General features: G+C 42.9%; 1 protein-coding gene across 1 annotated transcript in view; it reads left to right on the top strand.

The window, feature by feature from the left end:
- The window catches only part of LOC129867854 (septin-4-like), a 32,577-nt gene extending 13,912 nt beyond the window's left edge, over positions 1-18,665 (top strand). The window contains exons 3-14 of the mRNA XM_055941338.1: positions 2,813-2,909; positions 3,088-3,174; positions 3,359-3,482; positions 3,655-3,789; positions 3,870-3,987; positions 4,380-4,481; positions 10,042-10,138; positions 10,268-10,413; positions 10,581-15,926; positions 16,055-16,110; positions 17,383-17,505; positions 17,658-18,665. Coding sequence (XP_055797313.1) covers positions 2,813-2,909; positions 3,088-3,174; positions 3,359-3,482; positions 3,655-3,789; positions 3,870-3,987; positions 4,380-4,481; positions 10,042-10,138; positions 10,268-10,386 — 879 coding nt within the window. The 3' untranslated portion in view covers positions 10,387-10,413; positions 10,581-15,926; positions 16,055-16,110; positions 17,383-17,505; positions 17,658-18,665. The remainder of the gene's footprint in view (positions 1-2,812; positions 2,910-3,087; positions 3,175-3,358; positions 3,483-3,654; positions 3,790-3,869; positions 3,988-4,379; positions 4,482-10,041; positions 10,139-10,267; positions 10,414-10,580; positions 15,927-16,054; positions 16,111-17,382; positions 17,506-17,657) is intronic.
- Positions 18,666-19,820: the final 1,155 nt, after the last annotated feature.

Raw genomic sequence — 19,820 nt, forward strand, 5'->3', positions numbered from 1 at the left:
CTGGTGAAATTGCAGAGCACCAAATTCAAAATACAGAAATAGTCATAATAAACTTTCATAAAAATACAAGTGTTATACATAGGCTTAAAGATTAACTTCCTGTTAATCCAGCCGCTTTGTCAGATTTCAAAAAGGCTGTACGGCGAAAGCATACCATGCGATTATCTGAGGACAGCGCCCCGCTTACAAAAGCATACAAACATTTTACAACCAAGTAAAGGAATTACAAAAGTCAGAAATGGCGATAAAATTAATCACTTACCTTTGAAGATCATCTTTTGGTTGCAGTCACAAGAGTCCCAGCTACACAGTAAATGTTCGTTTTGTTCAATAAAGTCCCTCTTTATATCCAAAAACTCTGTTTTGTTGGCGTGTTTTGTTCAGTAATCCACTGGCTCAAAGGTGGTCAAAACATGCAGAAAACATCATAATAGTACCGGTGAAGTTCATCGAAACATGTCAAACGATGTTTATAATTAATCCTCAGGTTGTCTATTTTCTAAATAATCGATAATATTTCAACCGGACAATAGCGTCTTAATAGGAAAAATAACGACGGGCGCGCAATCGGTTAAGTGCGCAAACCAGCTCTGCTTGATTCTACAGTCCACTTACAAAATGGTCTCATTCTTCTTCATTTTTCAGATAACAAGCCTGAAACAATGTCTAAAGACTGCAGTTCCAATGGCTTCCACTAGATGTCAACAATCTGGGTCCTAACCATTTAGATACTCTATAGGCATTCAATAGAAAAGAACCCACATTGAAAAATCCCACTTCCTGGATGGATTTTCCTCAGGTTTTTGCCTGCCATATCAGTTCTGTTATACTCACAGACATTATTTTAACAGTTTTGGAAACTTTAGAGTGTTTTCTATCCAAATCTATTGTATGCATATCCTAGCTTCTGGGCATCCAAACTTCAAAATACTGCCCCCTACCCAAGAGAGGTTAAGCAAAATTCCCCAAATTCCCGGGCTTAACTTTCCATGGAAAATTTCCCGGAAAGTTTCCAACCCTTTGCAACCCTAGGCACAGGGAGAGAACTGTAGTATTAAGAGCCCACATTGGCTCCTGTGCTGAGTTGTTAATGGATTTAGATTTTGCTGATGAATACCCAAAACCTAGATTTCATGAGTCAAAGGTGAAACGTGATATATGGTCTGAAAACAGGCAGCTTTCAGAGCTTTCTCATGATGCCATCATAACTATTTACAATATCTCTGTTGATTGAGCTGCATATTATAAACTCTGCAAAAAAAAGAAACTTCCTCTCACTGTCAACTGCGTTTATTTTCAGCAGACTTAACATGTGCAAATATTTGTATGACAGTAACAGGATTCAACAACTGAGACATAAACTGAACAAGTTCCACAGACATGTGACTAACAGAAATTGAATAATGTGTCCCTGAACAAAGGGGGTTCAACATCAAAGGTAACAGTGAGTATCTGTTGTGGCCACCAGCGGCATTAAGTACTGCAGTCCATCTCCTCCTCATGGACTGCACCAGATTTGCCAGTTCTTGCTGTGAGATGTTACCCCAGTCTTCTACCAAGGCACCTGCAAGTTCCCGGACATTTCTGGGGGGAATGGCCCTAGCCCTCACCCTCCGATCCAACAGGTCCCAGACGTGCTCAATGGGATTGAGATCCGGGCTCTTCGCTGGCCATGGCAGAACACTGACTTTCCTGTCTTGCAGGCAATCACGCACGCACGAGAAGTATGGCTGGTGGCATTGTCATGCTGGAGGGTCATGTCAGGATGAGCCTGCAGGAAGGGTGCCACATGAGGGAGGAGGATGTCTTCCCTCTAATGCACAGTGTTGAGATTGCCTGCAATGACAACAAGCTCAGTCCGATGATGCTGTGACACACCGCCCCAGACCATGACGGACCCTCCACCTCCAAATCGATCCCGCTTCAGAGTACAGACCTCGGTGTAATGCTCATTCCTTTGATTATAAACGCAAAATCGACCATCACCCCTGGTGAGACAAAACCGCGACTCGTCAGTGAAGAGCACTTTTTGCCAGTCTTGTCTGGTCCAGTGACGGTGAGTTTGTGCCCATAGGTGACGTTGTTGCCGGTGATGTCTGGTGAGGACCTGCCTTACAACAGGCCTACAAGCCCTCAGTCCAGCCTCTCTCAGCCTATTGTGGACAGTCTGAGCACTGATGGAGGGATTGTGCGTTCCTGGTTTAACTCGGGCAGTTGTTGTTGCCATCCTGTACCTGTCCCGCAGGTGTGATGTTCGGATGTACCCATCCTGTACAGGTGTTGTTACACGTGGTCTGCCGCTGCGAGGACGATCAGCTGTCTGTCCTGTCCCTGTAGCGCTGTAAATGGCGTCTCACAGAATGGACATCGCAATTTATTGCCCTGGCCACATCTGCAGTCCTCATGCCTCCTTGCAGCATGCCTAAGGCACGTTCACCCAGATGAGCAGGGACCCCAAACTTTAGTGCCTTAAGTTTTCAGAACTGTGACCTTAATTGCCTACCGTCTGTAAGCTGTTAGTGTCTTAATGAACATGCACCTGTAGAACGGTCGTTAATTGTTTATGGTTCATTGAACAAGCATGGGAAACAGTGTTAAAACCCTTTACAATGAAGATCTGTGAAGTTATTTTGAGTTTTACGAATAATCTTTGAAAGACGGGGTCCTGAAAAAGGGACGTTTTCTTTGTTTGCTGAGTTTATTTTATGCAAGCAGTGAGTACTGTATATTCTCTTTTTTGCGAGTAGTGAGTTACAGTATAATCTGTTTGTCTTTGCTTTATGTTGGTTTGTCATGTGGTCAACCCCTGCAGGACCAGGACAGGGAGTATGTAGGCTTTGCTACTCTGCCCAACCAGGTACACAGGAAGTCAGTGAAGAAGGGATTTGAGTTCACTCTGATGGTGGTAGGTGAGGACAGGGGAAGGGCTGTCAGGGAGTTGTAGTTTGTTCACTTTCATGACAATGTTTCCACTGCTAAATTAGAAGTATTTAGCAGGGATATGATCAGGGTCTGAGGCTAAGCAGGATCTCTTGCGCTCTATCTCCCTCATTCTCTTCATCATTCTCTCCCTCCCTCTTTCTCTAGGAGAGTCTGGTCTGGGTAAATCTACACTAGTCAACAGTCTGTTCCTTACAGACCTCTACAAGGACAGGAAGGTGCTGAATGCAGAGGGTGAGAGTGTGATTTCTCAATGGGGGTCCATTACTGTTGCTATTGTACTTCTGCAACATCAAGTTGTATCCTGTGGAGTGGTTTGTCTCTACTGTACCTACCCAACCCTGATCTACAAGATTGATTTTATATAACCTCTGATCTTTTTTTTGATTGTGTGTGCGCGCATCTGTGTGTTGACCAGAGAGGCTGGCTCAGACTGTGGGCATCACTAAGAACACAGTGTGCATCGAGGAGAAGGGAGTGAAGCTCAAACTCAATGTAGTGGACACACAAGGCTATGGAGATGCCATCAATAATACAGACAGGTATAGAGGTATTCACCGGTACATGTAGAGTCATAAAGACGCTAAATAGTAATAAGCTTAGCCTCGTCTCAAAATGACAGTCCTCCCCAGAGCCATTGTGCGCGCTTGTGAATGTGTGTCATGGGAGCTGTACTTACACACACTTCTGTCCTGTGTGTGTGTGCTGCTGTAGCTATAAGTGTGTGTCCGACTACATTGACCATCAGTTTGAGCAGTACCGCAGGGATGAATTCGGCCTGAACAGAAAGAACATCCAGGATAACAGAGTCCACTGCTGCCTCTACTTCATCTCTCCCTTCGGACATGGGTACCATACTACACACACTCATACTACACACTCAACCTATACAAACGTTACACACTGTGTGTCTGTGTGTGTGTTGTCAGTCTGCGGCCATTGGATGTAGAGTTTATGAGGGCTCTGCAGGACAAGGTCAACATCATCCCTGTTGTGGCCAAATCTGATAGTCTCACTTATGATGAGGTAAAGAAGAAGAAGATCAGGGTAAATAAAATAGTTTTCCAGACGCTAGTTAGTGACATGTCTCAAGCTATCACCTTTCCCACCAATTGTTTATTTCACCATGCAGATATTTTACCTTTATTACACATTTTCACTCTAAAATAGAAGCCAGAGGTTTATGCCTGTAAACCTAACTCCCTTTTCCCCTCTGTCTCACCCCCACCCCCCTCTCCCCCTTCCTCCTGCTCCTTCTCACTCTCTTACCCACTATCTCCCCCTCACTCCCCCCCTCTCTCGCTTCCCCTCTCCCACCCCCTTTCTTGCCTTCTATATCTCCCCTTCCCCATATCCCGCTCCCCTATCCCTTGTATTCTTCCTCCCTTTTTCTCTACTTAACTCTCCCCCTCCCTCCCCCTTCTTCCTCACCCATACAGATCCTAAGTGAGATAGATAAGTACAGGTTAAAGATCTACCAGTTACCAGACTGTGACTCTGATGAGGACGAGGAGTTCAGGAGGCAGGACATGGAGCTCAAGGTGAAAACGGACAGACAGACGGATGATGACAATAACAGTTTTGTCAGCAAAATGTTGGTTAAAACCATTTGAATTCAATCACTTTTTGACAGCACACCCTTTGGTTTGAACAAAACCTTACATACATATTTGCCCATTGTAGAAGTGCTCAGAAAGAGACTTTTTGGACCTGTATGCCAAAACATTCAAGAGATAAAGGTGCTCAAAGTTTACCCATTTTGTATCCCCCACCGTACAATGAGACATCCATGTCTTCATCACTGGAAAAGATAAATGGTTGAGATTTATATAATTTAAAAGCCTCCAAACAGGGTTGTCAAACTTTTATAATTTAAAAAATATATATTTGTTACTTTTAACGTCAATTATCAAAAAAAATATAATCTCTGATTTCTTTCAAATTCAAATATCAAATTTTATTGGTTGCATACACATTTAGCAATGTTATTATGGGTGTCGTGAAATGCTTGTGTCCCTAGCTCCAACACTGCAGTAATATCTAACAATACACACATATAAAAAGTAAAATAATATAATTAAGAAATATTAGGACAAGCAATGTCAGTCGTGTGTGTGTATATATTGTTAGGTTCTGAACAAACCGAGAAAAAGCTAAAACCGTGTTTATTCAACCCACTGGGTACTTCTGCTGCGAACACAACATACAAGTCACAAAATAACATATTTATACCATCTGACTAGGCAGTCACCTCCTTGTATGTGTAAGAGGAACAGACTGAGAATTGTTCCTCTAACTGGTATTGTCATGGCCCTGCCTAAATCTAGAACCCTCATGGGCGTGGAAGTGTGTGAATATGGGATAGGACTGTAGTCAGATGGTCTTCAGGTTGGACCCCTATGGCCCCCCTCCCAGCAGTGTCTTCTCCCTTAAACTGTTGACTTATCTTGAGTTGAGTTGCACATCCCTCATTGTCCTAGTTCCATAGCAGCTGGCCTGCCTTATCAGGAACTGAAACAAGATTGCTACCCTTTGCCTCCTTCCTTTAGAAATATTAATATTCCGCAATAACATGTTTAAACAGAATATGAACTTTCTGCACTTCCCCTTGTCTCACTCAATAACTTTCTATACACAAAGTTCTAATTCACCCTTCATTGACCTCCAACATATGCAGTACCAGTCAAACGTTTTGACACAACTACTTATTCAATGGTTTTTATTTTTTATTATTTTATACATTTGTAGAATAATAGTGAAGACCATCAACTATGAAATAACACATATGGAATCATGTAGTAACCAAAAAGGTTTTAAAGAAAATCAAAATATATTTGAGATTCTTCAAAGTTGCCACCCTTTTCCTTGATGATAGCTTCGCACACTCTTGGCATTCTCTCAACCAGCTTCATGAGGTAGTCACCTGGAATGTATTTCAATTAGCAATCAGAGAGGCAACAAAAATAACCCTAAAGGAGCTGAAAAGATCCATAGCGGAGATTGGAGTATCTGTTCATAGGACCACTTTAAGCCGTACACTCCACAGAACTGGGCTTTACGGAAGAGTGGCCATAAAAAAGCCATTGCTTAAAGACAAAAATAAGCAAACACGTTTGGTGTTCTCCAACAGGCATGTGGGAGACTCCCCAAACATATGAAAGAAGGTACTCCGGTTAGATGAGACTAAAATTTAGCTTTTTGGCCATCAAGGAAAATGTTAATGTCTGGCACAAACCCAACACCTCTCATCACCCCGAGACCAACATCCCCACAGTGAATCATGGTGGTGGCAGCATCTTGCTGTGGGGATGTTTTTCATCGGCGGGGACTGGGAAACTGGTCAATTGAAGGAATGATGGATGGCGCTAAATACAGGGAAATTCTTGAGGGTTGAGACTGGAACGGAGGTTCACCTTCCAGCAGGACAATGACCCTAAGCGTACTGCTAAAGCAACACTTGAGTGGTTTAAGGAGAAACATTTAAATGTCTTGGAATGGCCTTGTTAAAGCCCAGACCTCAATCTAATTGAGAATCTGTGGTATGACTTAAAGATTGCTGTACATCAGCAGAACCCATCCAACTTGCTGGAGCAGTTTTGCTGTGAAGAATGGGCGAATTGACAATTTTTAGGGCCTTCCTCTGACACCTCCTGGTGTAGGGGTCCTGGATGGCAGGCAGCTTAGCCCCAGTGATGTACTGGCTTGCACATACTACCCTCTGTAGTGCCTTGGGGTTGGAGGCCGAGCAAATGCCGTACCAGGCAGTGATGCAACCAGTCAGGATGCTCTCAATGTTGCATCTGTAGAACCTTTTGAGGACCCATGTCAAATCTTTTCAGTCTCCTGAGGGGGAATAGGTTTTGTCGTGCCCTCTTCACGACTGTCTTGGTGTGTTTGGACCATTCTAGTTTGTTGGCGATGTTGACACCAAGGAACTTGAAGCTCTCAACCTGCTCTACTACAGCCCCGTCGATGAGAATGGGGGCGTGCTCACTTCCAGTCAGATGCGAATGTATTTTAATTATATCCAAGCTTTCGGTCAATCGACCTTCATCAAAGCATAACTCCACAAACAAAAGTGGGACAGGTAAGGCCACACAGTGAGCCAGAGGTAATTGCAGACACCTGTAGTAATCTAAAGTATCCACAAGGTGTCATTACAGGATAGAACAGAACATGATATGGATTTCTACTAGAACAAAAACACATCTACACAGGGAATGTGGTGTTAGTATAAGGAACCCATACTCTCAAAGAGAGAGCAAAAAAGGCAAAAGACAAGAAGGAAAACATATAACACTATATACAAAAGTATGTGGACACCTTCAAATATAGAACCAGGAGAAATCTAGAAAATAACTAGATAAAGGTAACCCGTCGAGGAAGAATTGAGCCACTAGGGCCGTCATGAATTTAGGACACCCTAATAACAGGGAGGGTGTTTGTAAGATGATGACAATAGGAATGATAACTTGACCCCCGTTTAAAAATCTTCAAAAGAGTTCTCTGCCAGAGTTTACTGTCTTCGTCTCATATTGGTGACACTTCCACCTTCTCAATGCCCTTTAAGTGTAGAGAAGACGCTGAGCACTGTACAAAGTGACAAGCAACGGTCATTTTAATCCTGGTGTCTTTATAGAACTCTTGTGTTCACTTATTCTCTATTTCAAGCTTCTGGATGTCTTGCCCACGTACATGTTATCACAAACAGCGTAGGATGTAAGTCACATTTTATTATGGCCTTTAACGCTATCTTTTTCCAGGCCTAGGGTGTCGGGACGCTGAGGTGTTGTATTGGTGTTGCACTGAGCTCAATTTCCACAGGGGTAGTTTCTGTCTCATGGGAGTAAGGAGGGTTTGTTTAGAACCCGTATTGAGGCTGGCAAGGACTAGTCAACTGTGAAAATTGGGGTCCCGTTTGTAGATGAATAAGGGGGATCCTTGAATTCCTGGCTGAGTGCTGGGTCTGAGGTGAGCATATGCCAGTGAATGTAGAAATGCAAGTAACAAACAACTCAGACGTTTGAACTTTTTTTTGTATATCCTGGCGAGGTTTAGAGAGCGCAATTCGGTATGCCTCTTCCAAACACGGAGTGGAGTAACCCCTGTCCAGCAAATATTGTTTCATGTTGACAGCTTTATCAATATAGTCCTCTGTCGAATGACGCACACGTTTGAGCCTATAGAACTGGCTCTTGGGCACTAGGATGAGCGCTACTTGCTAGGAGAAATGTGTTTGTCAGTCTCTTCTGATATAGAGTGGTGATAAGTTCCCCATTAGCAACCTCGATCCACATGTCCAAGAAATTGACCCCCTTATGGTCATATTCAAGAGAGACTTCAGGTCAGTGTTCCTATTGTTCAAAAAGGAAGTGAACTCAGTCTTGTTCATTTCCAATCCACACAGAATTTCAGCAATATACCTAAACCATTGGAGGATCTTGGAGAAGTAAGGGTTTCTGGTCTCATCACAGAAACGTTTGCTCAAAATTGCTCACGTATAAATTAGCATAATTAGGGGCAAAGGTGGAGCCCATAGCAACTCCACTAACAAAGGAAAAAGTGTTTTTCAAAGGTTAAAGTAGTTGAGCTTGTGAACTAGAGAAGCCAGTTCACAGATAAATTCACTAGGTGGTGACATTTCTTTGTAACGGTCCTGTTGGTAATATCCCAGTGCATCTAGGCCTTTTTCATGAGAGATTCGTGTAGAGGATCTCTAGATCAAATGTAGCCAATAAGTTGTCAGGGAGATTAGACAGTTCTGATATTTTGTTAATCACATCTGTGGAATCTTTGACGAATGCTGGAAGTTTTTGCACAATAGGCTTAATGAAGGAGTCAACAAAGTTGGCGAGTGGCTTCAGAAGAGAGTCAATACTGGCAATTTTGGGTCTGCCCTTAGGTTTGTATAAGCGCTTATGGATCTTAGGTAGCATATAGAAAACCGGTATGACAAGGAATTTGCAATGAAGGTAGTCAAATTCATGTTTAGAGATCCAGTTCTGTTCAACAGCAAATGTCAGATAGTTGCTTATCTTTGTCTGGAAGTCCTATGTAGGGTCAGTTCGGAATTTCCTATAGAAATGTTCATCAGGCTGGTGATAATCTTCTGCCTTATAGTGTGAATGACTATAGCCCCTCCTTTATCGGCAGGTTTAATGACAATCCAAGTTCCTGAATAGCTAGTCTTTCCTCTCGGCTCACCTTCTTTGGGGAATAAGTCCGTTTGGAATGAAAAATGTAAAACATTCTGTTCCACAATTCTACAGAAGGTGTGAATGGAAGGATTTGGTACTTGAGGCTCTTGGGTTTGTACACAGAGATATTGGCCCTTTGTGCATCATTGGAGTCATTAGACTTGCCAAACATATGCCTAAATTAGATTTTTTTTTTTTAAGCTAAAAAAGATCACTCTTTATCTCAAAAGAGTTGGTTTCATGTGGGGACAAAAGGGAGGCCTTTGCTTAAAGCAGACGCCTGATGTGTAGTAAGTACCTTATCAGATAAGTTGATTACAGCGTCCTCGCCGGTTGGTGGGTGAGGGGTGTACCAGCTAAATTGCAGTGGTCTGAAGGAACAGGTCCATTCCGTGACTTATTTCTATGCTTGAAATGACACCCACGCTTTATTCAAGAGCATGTTGTCCCAACCGATGGCGGACACAACACAAAAGCTTCAGATGTGAAATAGGGTCTAAGCTACCACATATGCGAATGACAATCTGAGTTGACACGTTTTTAGATAATTGACATTAAAGGTTTAAAAATGTTTTATTTTTTATAATTATATAATAAAATAGTTTGACAACACTGTAAGCTTTTAAATGAAATCAAACTCAACCATTTATCTTTTCCAGTAATAAGACATTGTCTCGTAAAGGTATGCAAAATGGGTGAACTTTGAGGACCTTTATCACCTAAATGTTTTTGCATTCAACATCCACCACCTCTTCCATGGGCAAACATGTAAGGAAAGTTTTGTTTAAATCAAAAGGGATGCTGTCAATGACAACAAAAAATCTAATCCGTTCAAATGGATTTACCCTGCTGCTAAATGAGGAAGTGTGTTCTATAAAAGTTTCTGTCTCTCATTCTTTGTCAGAGGAGCGTTCCGTTTGCAGTGATTGGCAGTAACATGGTGGTGGATGTTAATGGTCGGCGGATCCGCGCCCGTCTCTACCCCTGGGGAGTGGTGGAAGGTGCAGAATAAATACAGACACACACACGAACATGCACACTCACACACCTTGTAAGTGAACTTGAGATAAATGTACTGTACACTCCATTTAAGTTTATTGCAGTTCACTGTTGTCTTGTTGTGCTGTCAGTGGAGAACCCATATCACAGTGACTTTGTCCACCTGAGGAACATGTTGGTGAGGACTCATATGCAGGACCTGAAGGACATGACCCATGACACACACTACGAGAGTTACAGAGCACAGTAGCTGTGCAAGAGCCAACGCACTGATGTGGTAGGGAGATACACGCGAAAGGGATTTGTCCTTGTGCTTATGATTTCGGTCAATTGTTTTTGTTGATTGATGAAATAATATTGATCATATTAAATAAGTTATTAATTGAATAGAATAATACTTTATTGCCAATATGTCAAATCTCCAATAACTTCATTCTCTTTTAGGATTATGACTTCTGACACACTACAATCTAATCCGGGAGGCCTTTGGTGTAAAACAAAAGAAACAAAACACTGCTTTCACTATTACTGGAATAAAGTCACAAGCTAAATGTAGAATTGGTTTCCCTTTTTGATACTGTGTGTACAGTATGCTGTGTCAGTTTAGTTTGTTTTCAATCTTTCTCATTCTATTGTGCTAGATGACAAGACAAAATGCTTTTGACTTCAGTGAGGAATGCATACACTACTGGTCAAAAGTTTTAGAACACCTACTCATTCAAGGGTTTTTCTTTATTTTGACATTTTTATTTTTACATTCTACATTGTAGAATAATAGTGAAGACATCAAAACTATGAAATAACACATGTAATCATGTCATAACCAAATCAAAAAAATATTTTAGAATTAAGATTATTCAAAGTAGCAACCCTTTGCCTTGATGACAGCTTTGTACACTCTTACATTTACGTCATTTAGCAGACGCTCTTATCCAGAGCGACTTACAGTAGAGTGCATACATTTTATTACATTTTACATACTGAGACAAGGATATCCCTACCGGCCAAACCCTCCCTAACCCGGACGACGCTATGCCAATTGTGTGTCGACCCACGGACCTCCCGGCTGCGACAGAGCCTGGGCGCGAACCCAGCCCAGCCTGGGCGCAAACCCAGAGACTCTGGTGGCGCAGCTAGCACTGCGATGCAGTACCCTAGACCACTGCGCCACCCGGGAGGCCAGTGGCACTCTTGGCATTCTCTCAACCAGCTTCATAAGGTAGTCACCTGGAATGCATTTCAAATAACAGGTGTGCCTTGTTAAATGTTCATTTGGGGTATTTCTTTTCTTAATGCGTTTGAGCCAGTCAGTTGTGTTGTGACAAGGTAGGGTGGTATACAGAAGATAGCCCTATTTGGCAAAAGACCAAGTCCATATTATGGCAAAACAGCTCGAATAAGCAAAGAGAAACGACAGTCCATTACTTTAAGACATGAAAGATCAAGTTAATACGAAATAAGCTGATTGCATGTTATTATGAGAGAGAGCCTTTATTATGCTGAAATGTTAGCATAGGGTACTTGGCCGGCTTGACTTCATCTCATGCACAGCATGACATTATGGCCAGTTTTATTTTTCTCCACAATTTGAGGCATTGGGAGATATTCGTGTCATTGTGCAATATACTGTAGATGGTGTTGTCAGTATTTTACCTACATTGCAAAGAAATTTGAGTTCTCTAAGGCAGACAGAAAAAACTATCGGACCTCCTTGACATAACGTTATTCCGTCTTGATCAACTGGGCAGACATGGGACATTTCATGGATACAAACTAATGCATCTTAAATGCATCCGAACAGGTTATGTGGTGACCCAAAACAAAGTCAGACATTTACTTCTAAACCCCTATGGACTGCATTTGGGCAGAAGTCTCTTGGAAGGAGACTAGCTCCTACCTTTGCAACTAAGAGGACATAGAGGAAGAGTTTAGGTAACTGTCCCTTTTGTCTTGTAATTTCATATTTGGAAGTTGCGTTGAAACAATTAACTAGCATATATTCTCTAGCACAACCAACTAGTTAACAAACTATATCTGAATGATGCACTGAAATGAGATACTCTCGAGATGATCACTATGGTAGCTAGCTATGGCTATTCTCAAGAACAAGCAAGCCCCTATCTGGAAAGCATGTCCGACTGACTGATCGAGCATATTCAATTAACCTTTAGTCATAATTTTTTGATGTTCCCAGATTTACTTTAGTTGCAGTATAATGTTAAGATTGGGGGGAGACCAACGCGGATTTTAACTAGCGACCGTTAGCATTGCTAGCTATGTTTTTGACAAACTTTGTTAGCTAATGACAGCTTGCCATCCTTTCAACATGATAATGATGGCAAAGTTGTTTCCTACTAAAGATCTGCCTACTTTAGCAATGTCATATTTCCAGACCATTTAGACAAAAGTCGTTGGCCTCTATCTATCACAACTTTTTGGCACCACCATGGAGCTGCTGGCAGAGGGCGGTTTAAGAACGTTCATAACAATGGTGGAGTTTGTTATGCATGGCCCGGTGCCCCAGGTCAGCAGAGTTTGCTTATTTTAGACCATTCCATGAGTCCTTAAGTGAAATGTCCCCTTAACCGGGACACCGGGCCATGCAAAAACGAACTCCACCAATGTAATGACGTGACAGCGGTGCAACCTATGAATAAATCAAATCGAATTTTATTGGTCACATGCCTAATACCTAATACACACAAATCTAAGTAAAGGGATGGAATAAGAATATGTACATAGAAATATATGGATGAGCGATGACTGAGCAGCGTAGGCAAGATGGTATAGAATACAGTATATACATATGAGATGAGTAATGCAAGATATGTAAACATTATTAAAGTGACTAGTGATTCATTTATTGAAGTGGCCAATGATTTTGAGTCTATGTAGGCAGCAACCTTTGTGTCAGTGATGGCTGTTTACCAGTCTGATGGCCTTGAGATAGAAGCTGTTTTTCAGTCTCTCAGGCCCAGCTTTGATGCACCTGTACTGACCTCGCCTTCTGGATGGTAGCAGGATGAACAGGCAGTGGCTAGGGTGGTTGTTGTCCTTGATGATTTTTTGGCCTTCCAGTGACAGCAGGTGGTGTAGGTGTCCTGGAGAGCAGGTAGTTTGTCCCCGGTGATGCGTTGTGCAGACCGCACCACCCTCTGGAGAGCCTTGCGGTTGTGGGCGGTGCAGTTTCCGTACCAGGCGGTGATACAGCCCGACAGGATGTTCTCAATTCTGCATCTGTAAAAGTTTGAGGGTTTTGGGTGACAAGACAAATTTCTTCAGCCTCCTAGCTGAGCATGCAAACGTGTGGGGCCCCAGTGTTGAGGATCAGCAAAGTGGAGATGTTGTTTCCTACCTTCACCACCTGGGGGTGGCCCGTCAAAGTCCAGGACCCAGTTGAACAGGGCGGGGTTGAGAGGGCCTCAAGCTTAATGATGAGCTTGGAGGGTACTATGGTGTTGAATGCTGAGCTATAGTCAATGAACAGCATTCTTACGTTGGTATTCCTCTTGTCCAGATGGGATAGGTCAGTGTAATGGCGATTGCATTGTCTGTGGACCTATTGGGGCAGTATGCAAATTGAAGTGGGTCTAGGGTGGCAGGTAAAGTGGAGGTGATATGATCCTTGACTAGTCTCTCAAAGCACTTCATGATGACAAGTGAGTGCTATGGGGCGATAGTCATTTAGTTCAGTTATCTTTGCCTTTTTGGGTACAGGAACAATGGTGGCCATCTTGAAGCATGTATGGACAGCAGACTGAGATAGGGAGCGATTTAATATGTCCGTAAACACACCAGCCAGCTGGTCTGAGCATTCTCTGAGAACGCGGCTAGGGATGCCGTCTGGGCCGGCAGTCTTGCGAGGGATAACACGTTAAAATGTTAAAATGTCTTACTCACATCTGCCACGGAGAAGGAGAGGGGTGCCCCGCAGTCCTTGGTAGTGGGCCGCGTTGGTGGCACTGTATTATCCTCAGAGGGCAAAGAAGGTGTTTAGTTTGACTGGAAGCAAGACGTCGGTGTTCGTGACGTGGTTGGTTTTCTTTTTGTAGTCCGTAATTGCCTGTAGACCCTGCCACATACGTCTCGTCTCTGAGCCGTTGAATTGCGACTCCACTGTGTCCCTATACCGACATTTAGCTTGTTTGATTGCCTTGCGGAGGGAATAACTACACTGTTTATATTAGGCTATATTCCCAGTCATCTTTCTGTAGTTAAATGCAGTGTTTTGCTCTTTCTGTTTTGCGCGAATGCTGCCATCTATCCACAGTTTCTGGTTAGGGTAGGTTTTAATAGTTTTAATAATACAACATCTCCAATGCACTTCCTTATAAACTCACTCACCAAATCAGCGTATAAATCAATGTTATTCTCTGAGGCTGCCAGGAACATTTCCCAGTCCGCGTGATCAAAACAATCATGAAGCATGGATTCCGATTGGTCAGACCTGCGTTGGATAGTTCTAGTCACGGGTACTTCCTGTTTGAGTTTCTGCCTATATAGAACGGTAGGAGCAAAATGGAGTTGTGGTCGGATTTGCCGAAGGGAGTGCGGGGGAGGGCCTTGTATGCATCGCGTAAGTTAGAGTATCAGTGATCCAGTGTATTGCCCGCACGAGTGCTACAATCAATATGCTGATAGAATTTAGGTGTCCTTGTTCTCAAATTTACTTTGTTAAAATCCCCAGCTACAATAAATGCAGCCTCGGGATATATGGTTTCCAGTTTGCGTAGAGTCCAGTGAAGTTCCTTGAGGGCCGCTGTGGTATCGGCTTGAGGAGGGATATACACGGCTGTGATAATGACTGACGAGAATTATCTTGGGGGATTATGTGGTCAGCATTTGATATGTAAGGAATTCTAGGTCAGGTGAACACAAGGACTTGGGTTCCTGTATGTTACGATTACACCATGAGTCGTTAATCATGACGCATACACCCCCGCTCTCCTCCTTCCCAGAGAGATGTTTATTTCTGTCGGCGCGACGCATAAAGAATGGCTGTACCGACTAATTTTGTCTACCTTGTTATCTAGATACTGCACATTGGCGAGTAATATACTCGGAAGAGGTGGTTGGTGTTGCATGCCTTCGAAGTCTGACCAGGAGGCCGCTACGTCTACCTCTTCTGCGGCGACGTTGTTTTAGGTTGGCCTCTGGAATCAGATCCAAAGTCCTGATTGTTGGTGGTGCGAACAAAGGATCCGCTTCGGGAAAGTCGTATTCCTGGTCGTGATGTTGATAAGTTGACGGCACTCTGATATCCAATAGTTCTTCCTGACTGTATGTAATAACACTTAATTTTCTGGGCTAACAATGTAAGAAATAATACATTAAAAAAATGAAATACTGCATAGTTTCCTAAGGAATAGAAGCGAGGCGACCATCTCTGTCAGTGCCATCAATCCAGACTAATAATTTGAAAAAGATAAGATCATAATGAATACTAGTATTATATGGACAGAGTAGACCTGATCCTAGATCAGCACTCCTACTCTAATGGCGAATTCTGTCTCCCTCATCCTTTCTGTAACTTCAGATTGACCCTCTGGTCTATGATTAGTAGATGTGAGTGGACATACAGATCTGGGACTTACCTAGCAACAGTAGCTCTTAACTATTGGCAAGGATTTATTAGATATCCAATCACCATGAGAGATGCTTTATCCTTTTCAACACTTCTTTTGCAGGAGAGGTGAGCCCCTTGGTGCATTCTGCTGAACATCGCTGAGGCCAGGAAGAACTCCGAAGTAGGAGCCATGTTCATCTCCATGCAACGCTCTACTGACCGAGGTAGACTATGCTTTGAGTAGCAACTGAAACGCACTCACATTTGACTTGACCTGATAGTGACAGCACTCTACTCACAGGTAGCCCCATCTTCCTTCCTATCCCATTTCACCTCCCTTTCTTCACTTTAGGTGCCACGTGGTCTCCCATCTACTTCATGGTGGCCTCAGCTGGCTTTGGCTTCCAGGTGGATTACAGTTACAATCCTGTTTGCTTCCACCAGCCTCATTTATCAACTAGGGGCTTCACATTCTTCTAGAGGCGCTGATTTTACTTTATAAATGAAATGTTATCAGGGTCAGATGACTTACAATAGTGAATGATTATATTCCCTCAGGGGACAGTACCGGTCCCGCGTGGCTCAGTTGGTAGAGCATGGCGCTTGCAACGCCAGGGTTGTGGGTTCATTCCCCACGGGGGGACCAGGATGAATATGTATGAACTTTCCAATTTGTAAGTCGCTCTGGATAAGAGCGTCTGCTAAATGACTTAAATGTAAAATGTAAAGTACCGGGGACTGTAAGTGGGCTGTTGCCTGATTAGGAGTTTACAGAAGTTTTTTTGGAATAAATTATTTTCTATATCATACTGAACAAAAATATAAACGCAACATGCAACAATTCCAAGGATTTTGCTGATTCACAGTTCACATAAGGAAATCAATCAATTGAAATCATTTAATTAGGCCCTAATTATGGATTTCACATGACCGAGCAGGGGCGCAGCCATGGGTGGGCCTGGGAGCGAAGCCCACCCACTGGGGAGCCAGAATTATTTTTTTCACACAAAAGGGCTTTATTACAGACAGACATACTCCTCCGTTTCATCAGCTGTCCGGGTGGCTGGTCTCAGACGATCCCACAGGTGAAGAAGCCGGATGTGGAGGTGCTGGTGTAGTTACATGTGGTCTGTGGTTGTGAGGCCGGTTGGACATACTGACAAATTCTCTAAAATAACATTGGAGGCAGCTTATGGTGGAGAAATGAGCATTCTATTCTCTGGCAACCGCTCTGGTGGACATTCATGCAGTCAGCATGCCAATTGCACGCTCCCTCAAAATTTGAGACACCTGTGGCATTGTGTTGTGTGACAAAACTGCACATTTTAGAGTGGCCTTTTAATGTCCAACACAAGGTGCATCTGTGTAATGATCATGCTGTTTAATCAGCTTCTTGATATGCCACACCTGTCAGGTGGATGGATTATCTTGGCAAAGTAGAAATGCTCACTAACAGGGATGAAACAAATTTGTGCACAAAATGTGAGATTAATAAGGTTTTTGTGCATATGGAACATTTCTGGGATCTTTTATTTTAGCTCATGAAACATGGGACCAACACTTAACTTGTTGCCTATATATTTTTGTTCAGTATAGTTAGTTTATAATAATTTAGACTTCATCTAATCCCAACCTGACAGTGTGCCTTTCACCTAATCTATTTTGTTTTCCAACCCTCAGGAGATTATGAGAAGGGAGTGGGACACCTGACCAATGCCATTGAAGTGTGTAGTTAACTTCAGCAGCTCCTCTAGGTGCTCCAGCAGACCACCTGTCTTTTTAGATCTGCCCACTATCAGCCAGGTGAGGATGTTCTCCCATGGAAAGTAAGGGATGTTGTGGTACCAAATTGGCCTAAAGTTGCCTGGTTACCGCCTCCTTTCCCCGAAAAGTAAAATGCATGCACTTTTTATATTATGTGTATCCTAATTGACGTGCTTGTATCTCCATTCCAGAAACCACAAACGTTCCTTCCTACCACAAGCATCCTGCAGTACTCAACTCCAACTACTGAGCCTCCACTCCAACCAACTGTGTTTCATTACCTGAAAATGTTGAAATACCCTCCTGTTGTGATTCAGAGCATATTACTTAACTCCTCTCCTTGCATGTCATGCCCTCTGCCTTTTTATAACCTGTAGTCCACCGGTGTTTGTGGTTGATCACCTCTTAGGGGAGCAGGATCTCACAGGCCATCCCGTTGCACCGCAGCTCAGATTAATAGAACTCCCTCATTGTGAAAGGGCAGTGTTTCCCTACTCCGTTCCTCAACAGTACACATTTTGTTGTAGCCCTGGAAAAAACACACCTTATTCAACTCAAGGGCTTGATGATTAGTTGACAAGTTGAGTCAGGTGTGCTTGTCTGGGGCTACAATAAAAATGTGTACTGTTGGGGGTACTTGAGGACTGGAGTTGTGAAACACTGCGCTAGGGCAATAATGCGGATACGGCAGTGACGTAGGAATGCCGGATGTCCCAACTCCGCCCGATCCTCAATGCCAAACTGACGTTTTTTTAACGTGCAGACGTATAAGCCGGTACATTGTGGGAGGCAACCCGTCTGAGACTACCAGCCGGCTATGTATTATTGATTGATGACTGTTGGAACTGGCTAACAAACAGGAAGTGCCAGTTGTTTTAATCTTGTAACTTAAAAATACACTTTTTATAAAGTGTTGCCTGGTCCATTGTAATGCTCAGAACTCATGAGCCAATTCAATGGGTGGCTTGACACGAACCAGTCTTCCTATGGTTCCCCCTCAGTAAAAAGGAACTGCTGTAGTCTGGTAGTTGGGCCATGTTAGGTAACTCTATAGGCGGTAGGTGTTACATAGTCATATGGCCAATGTATTCTGTAAATATAATTACAATACAGACATGTACATGCTCTTTAGTGAAGTTCTGTCCACTTTGTTGGAAACCTACATTGAACAAAAATATAAAAGGAACATGTAAAGTGTTGGTCCCGTGTTTCATGAGCTGAAATAAGATTCCATACGCACAAAAATATTATTTCTCTCAAATGTGCACAAATATGTTTACATCCTTGTTAGTGAGTGTTTCTCCTTTGCCAAGATGATCCTTCCACCTGACAGGTGTGGCATATCAAGAAGCTGATTAAACAGCATGATCAGTACACAGGTGCACATTGTGCTGCACTCTAAAATGTGCAGTTTTGTCACACAACACAATGCCACAGATGTCTCAAGTTTTGAGGGAGTGTGCAATTGGCATGCAGACTGCAGGAATGTTCACCAGAGCTGTTGCCAGAGAATTACCATAAGCTGTTTTTGAGAATTTGGCACTACGTCCAACCGGCCTCACAACTGCAGACCACGTGTAACCACACCAGCCCAGGACCTCCACATCCATCTTCTTCACCTGCAGGATTGTCTGAAACCAGCTACCTGGACAGCTGATGAAACTGAGAAGTATTTCTGTCTATAATAAAACCCTTTTTGGGGGGAAAAACCCCTTCTGATTGGCTGGGACTAGTTCCCCAGTGGGTGGGCCTATGCCTGCGCCCCTGCCTAGTCATGTGAAATCCATAGATTAGGGCCTAATCCTTATATGATCTGTAACTCAGTAAAATAGTTGGAATTGTTGCATGTTGCGTATATATTTTTGTTTAGTATAGTTGCGTACTACTTAGAAAAATTGTAACCTGTTTGTTGAACACCAGTGCATTTTTAGGACAAGAATGACTGCGTAACCTTTAGGACAATGTTTCCATCATAGATCCACAAGGCTACAGTAAGGGTATATTGTTAAATGTTCAGATTGGCCATGACAAATCAATGAACTAATGATATCAACGTTATTTACATTATACCTCACACAACCTTTTCATGTTGACAGTGGCAAGGAACCACTTGATATGCATTTATTGTAGGATTTTCTATCTCGTGAAACAAGATGTATCTTTAAAAGTATTGACTCAAGCAACAACTTTAATTGTTCAAGCAAATATGGTGTAAACAGTACTGGAGGGACAGAGCAAGCAGATGTGCTTCCCCCATCTTTGGGGATACACTTAGGGTGGAGTTTCAGAGGAAGCCAAAGATGGTGGATAAATTCAGATTGTTTACTCAGGCCGTGTACCATTGTCTATTTAAG

Source organism: Salvelinus fontinalis, chromosome 13, assembly GCF_029448725.1.
Source record: "Salvelinus fontinalis isolate EN_2023a chromosome 13, ASM2944872v1, whole genome shotgun sequence".
Classification (NCBI taxonomy): Eukaryota; Metazoa; Chordata; class Actinopteri; order Salmoniformes; family Salmonidae; genus Salvelinus; species Salvelinus fontinalis.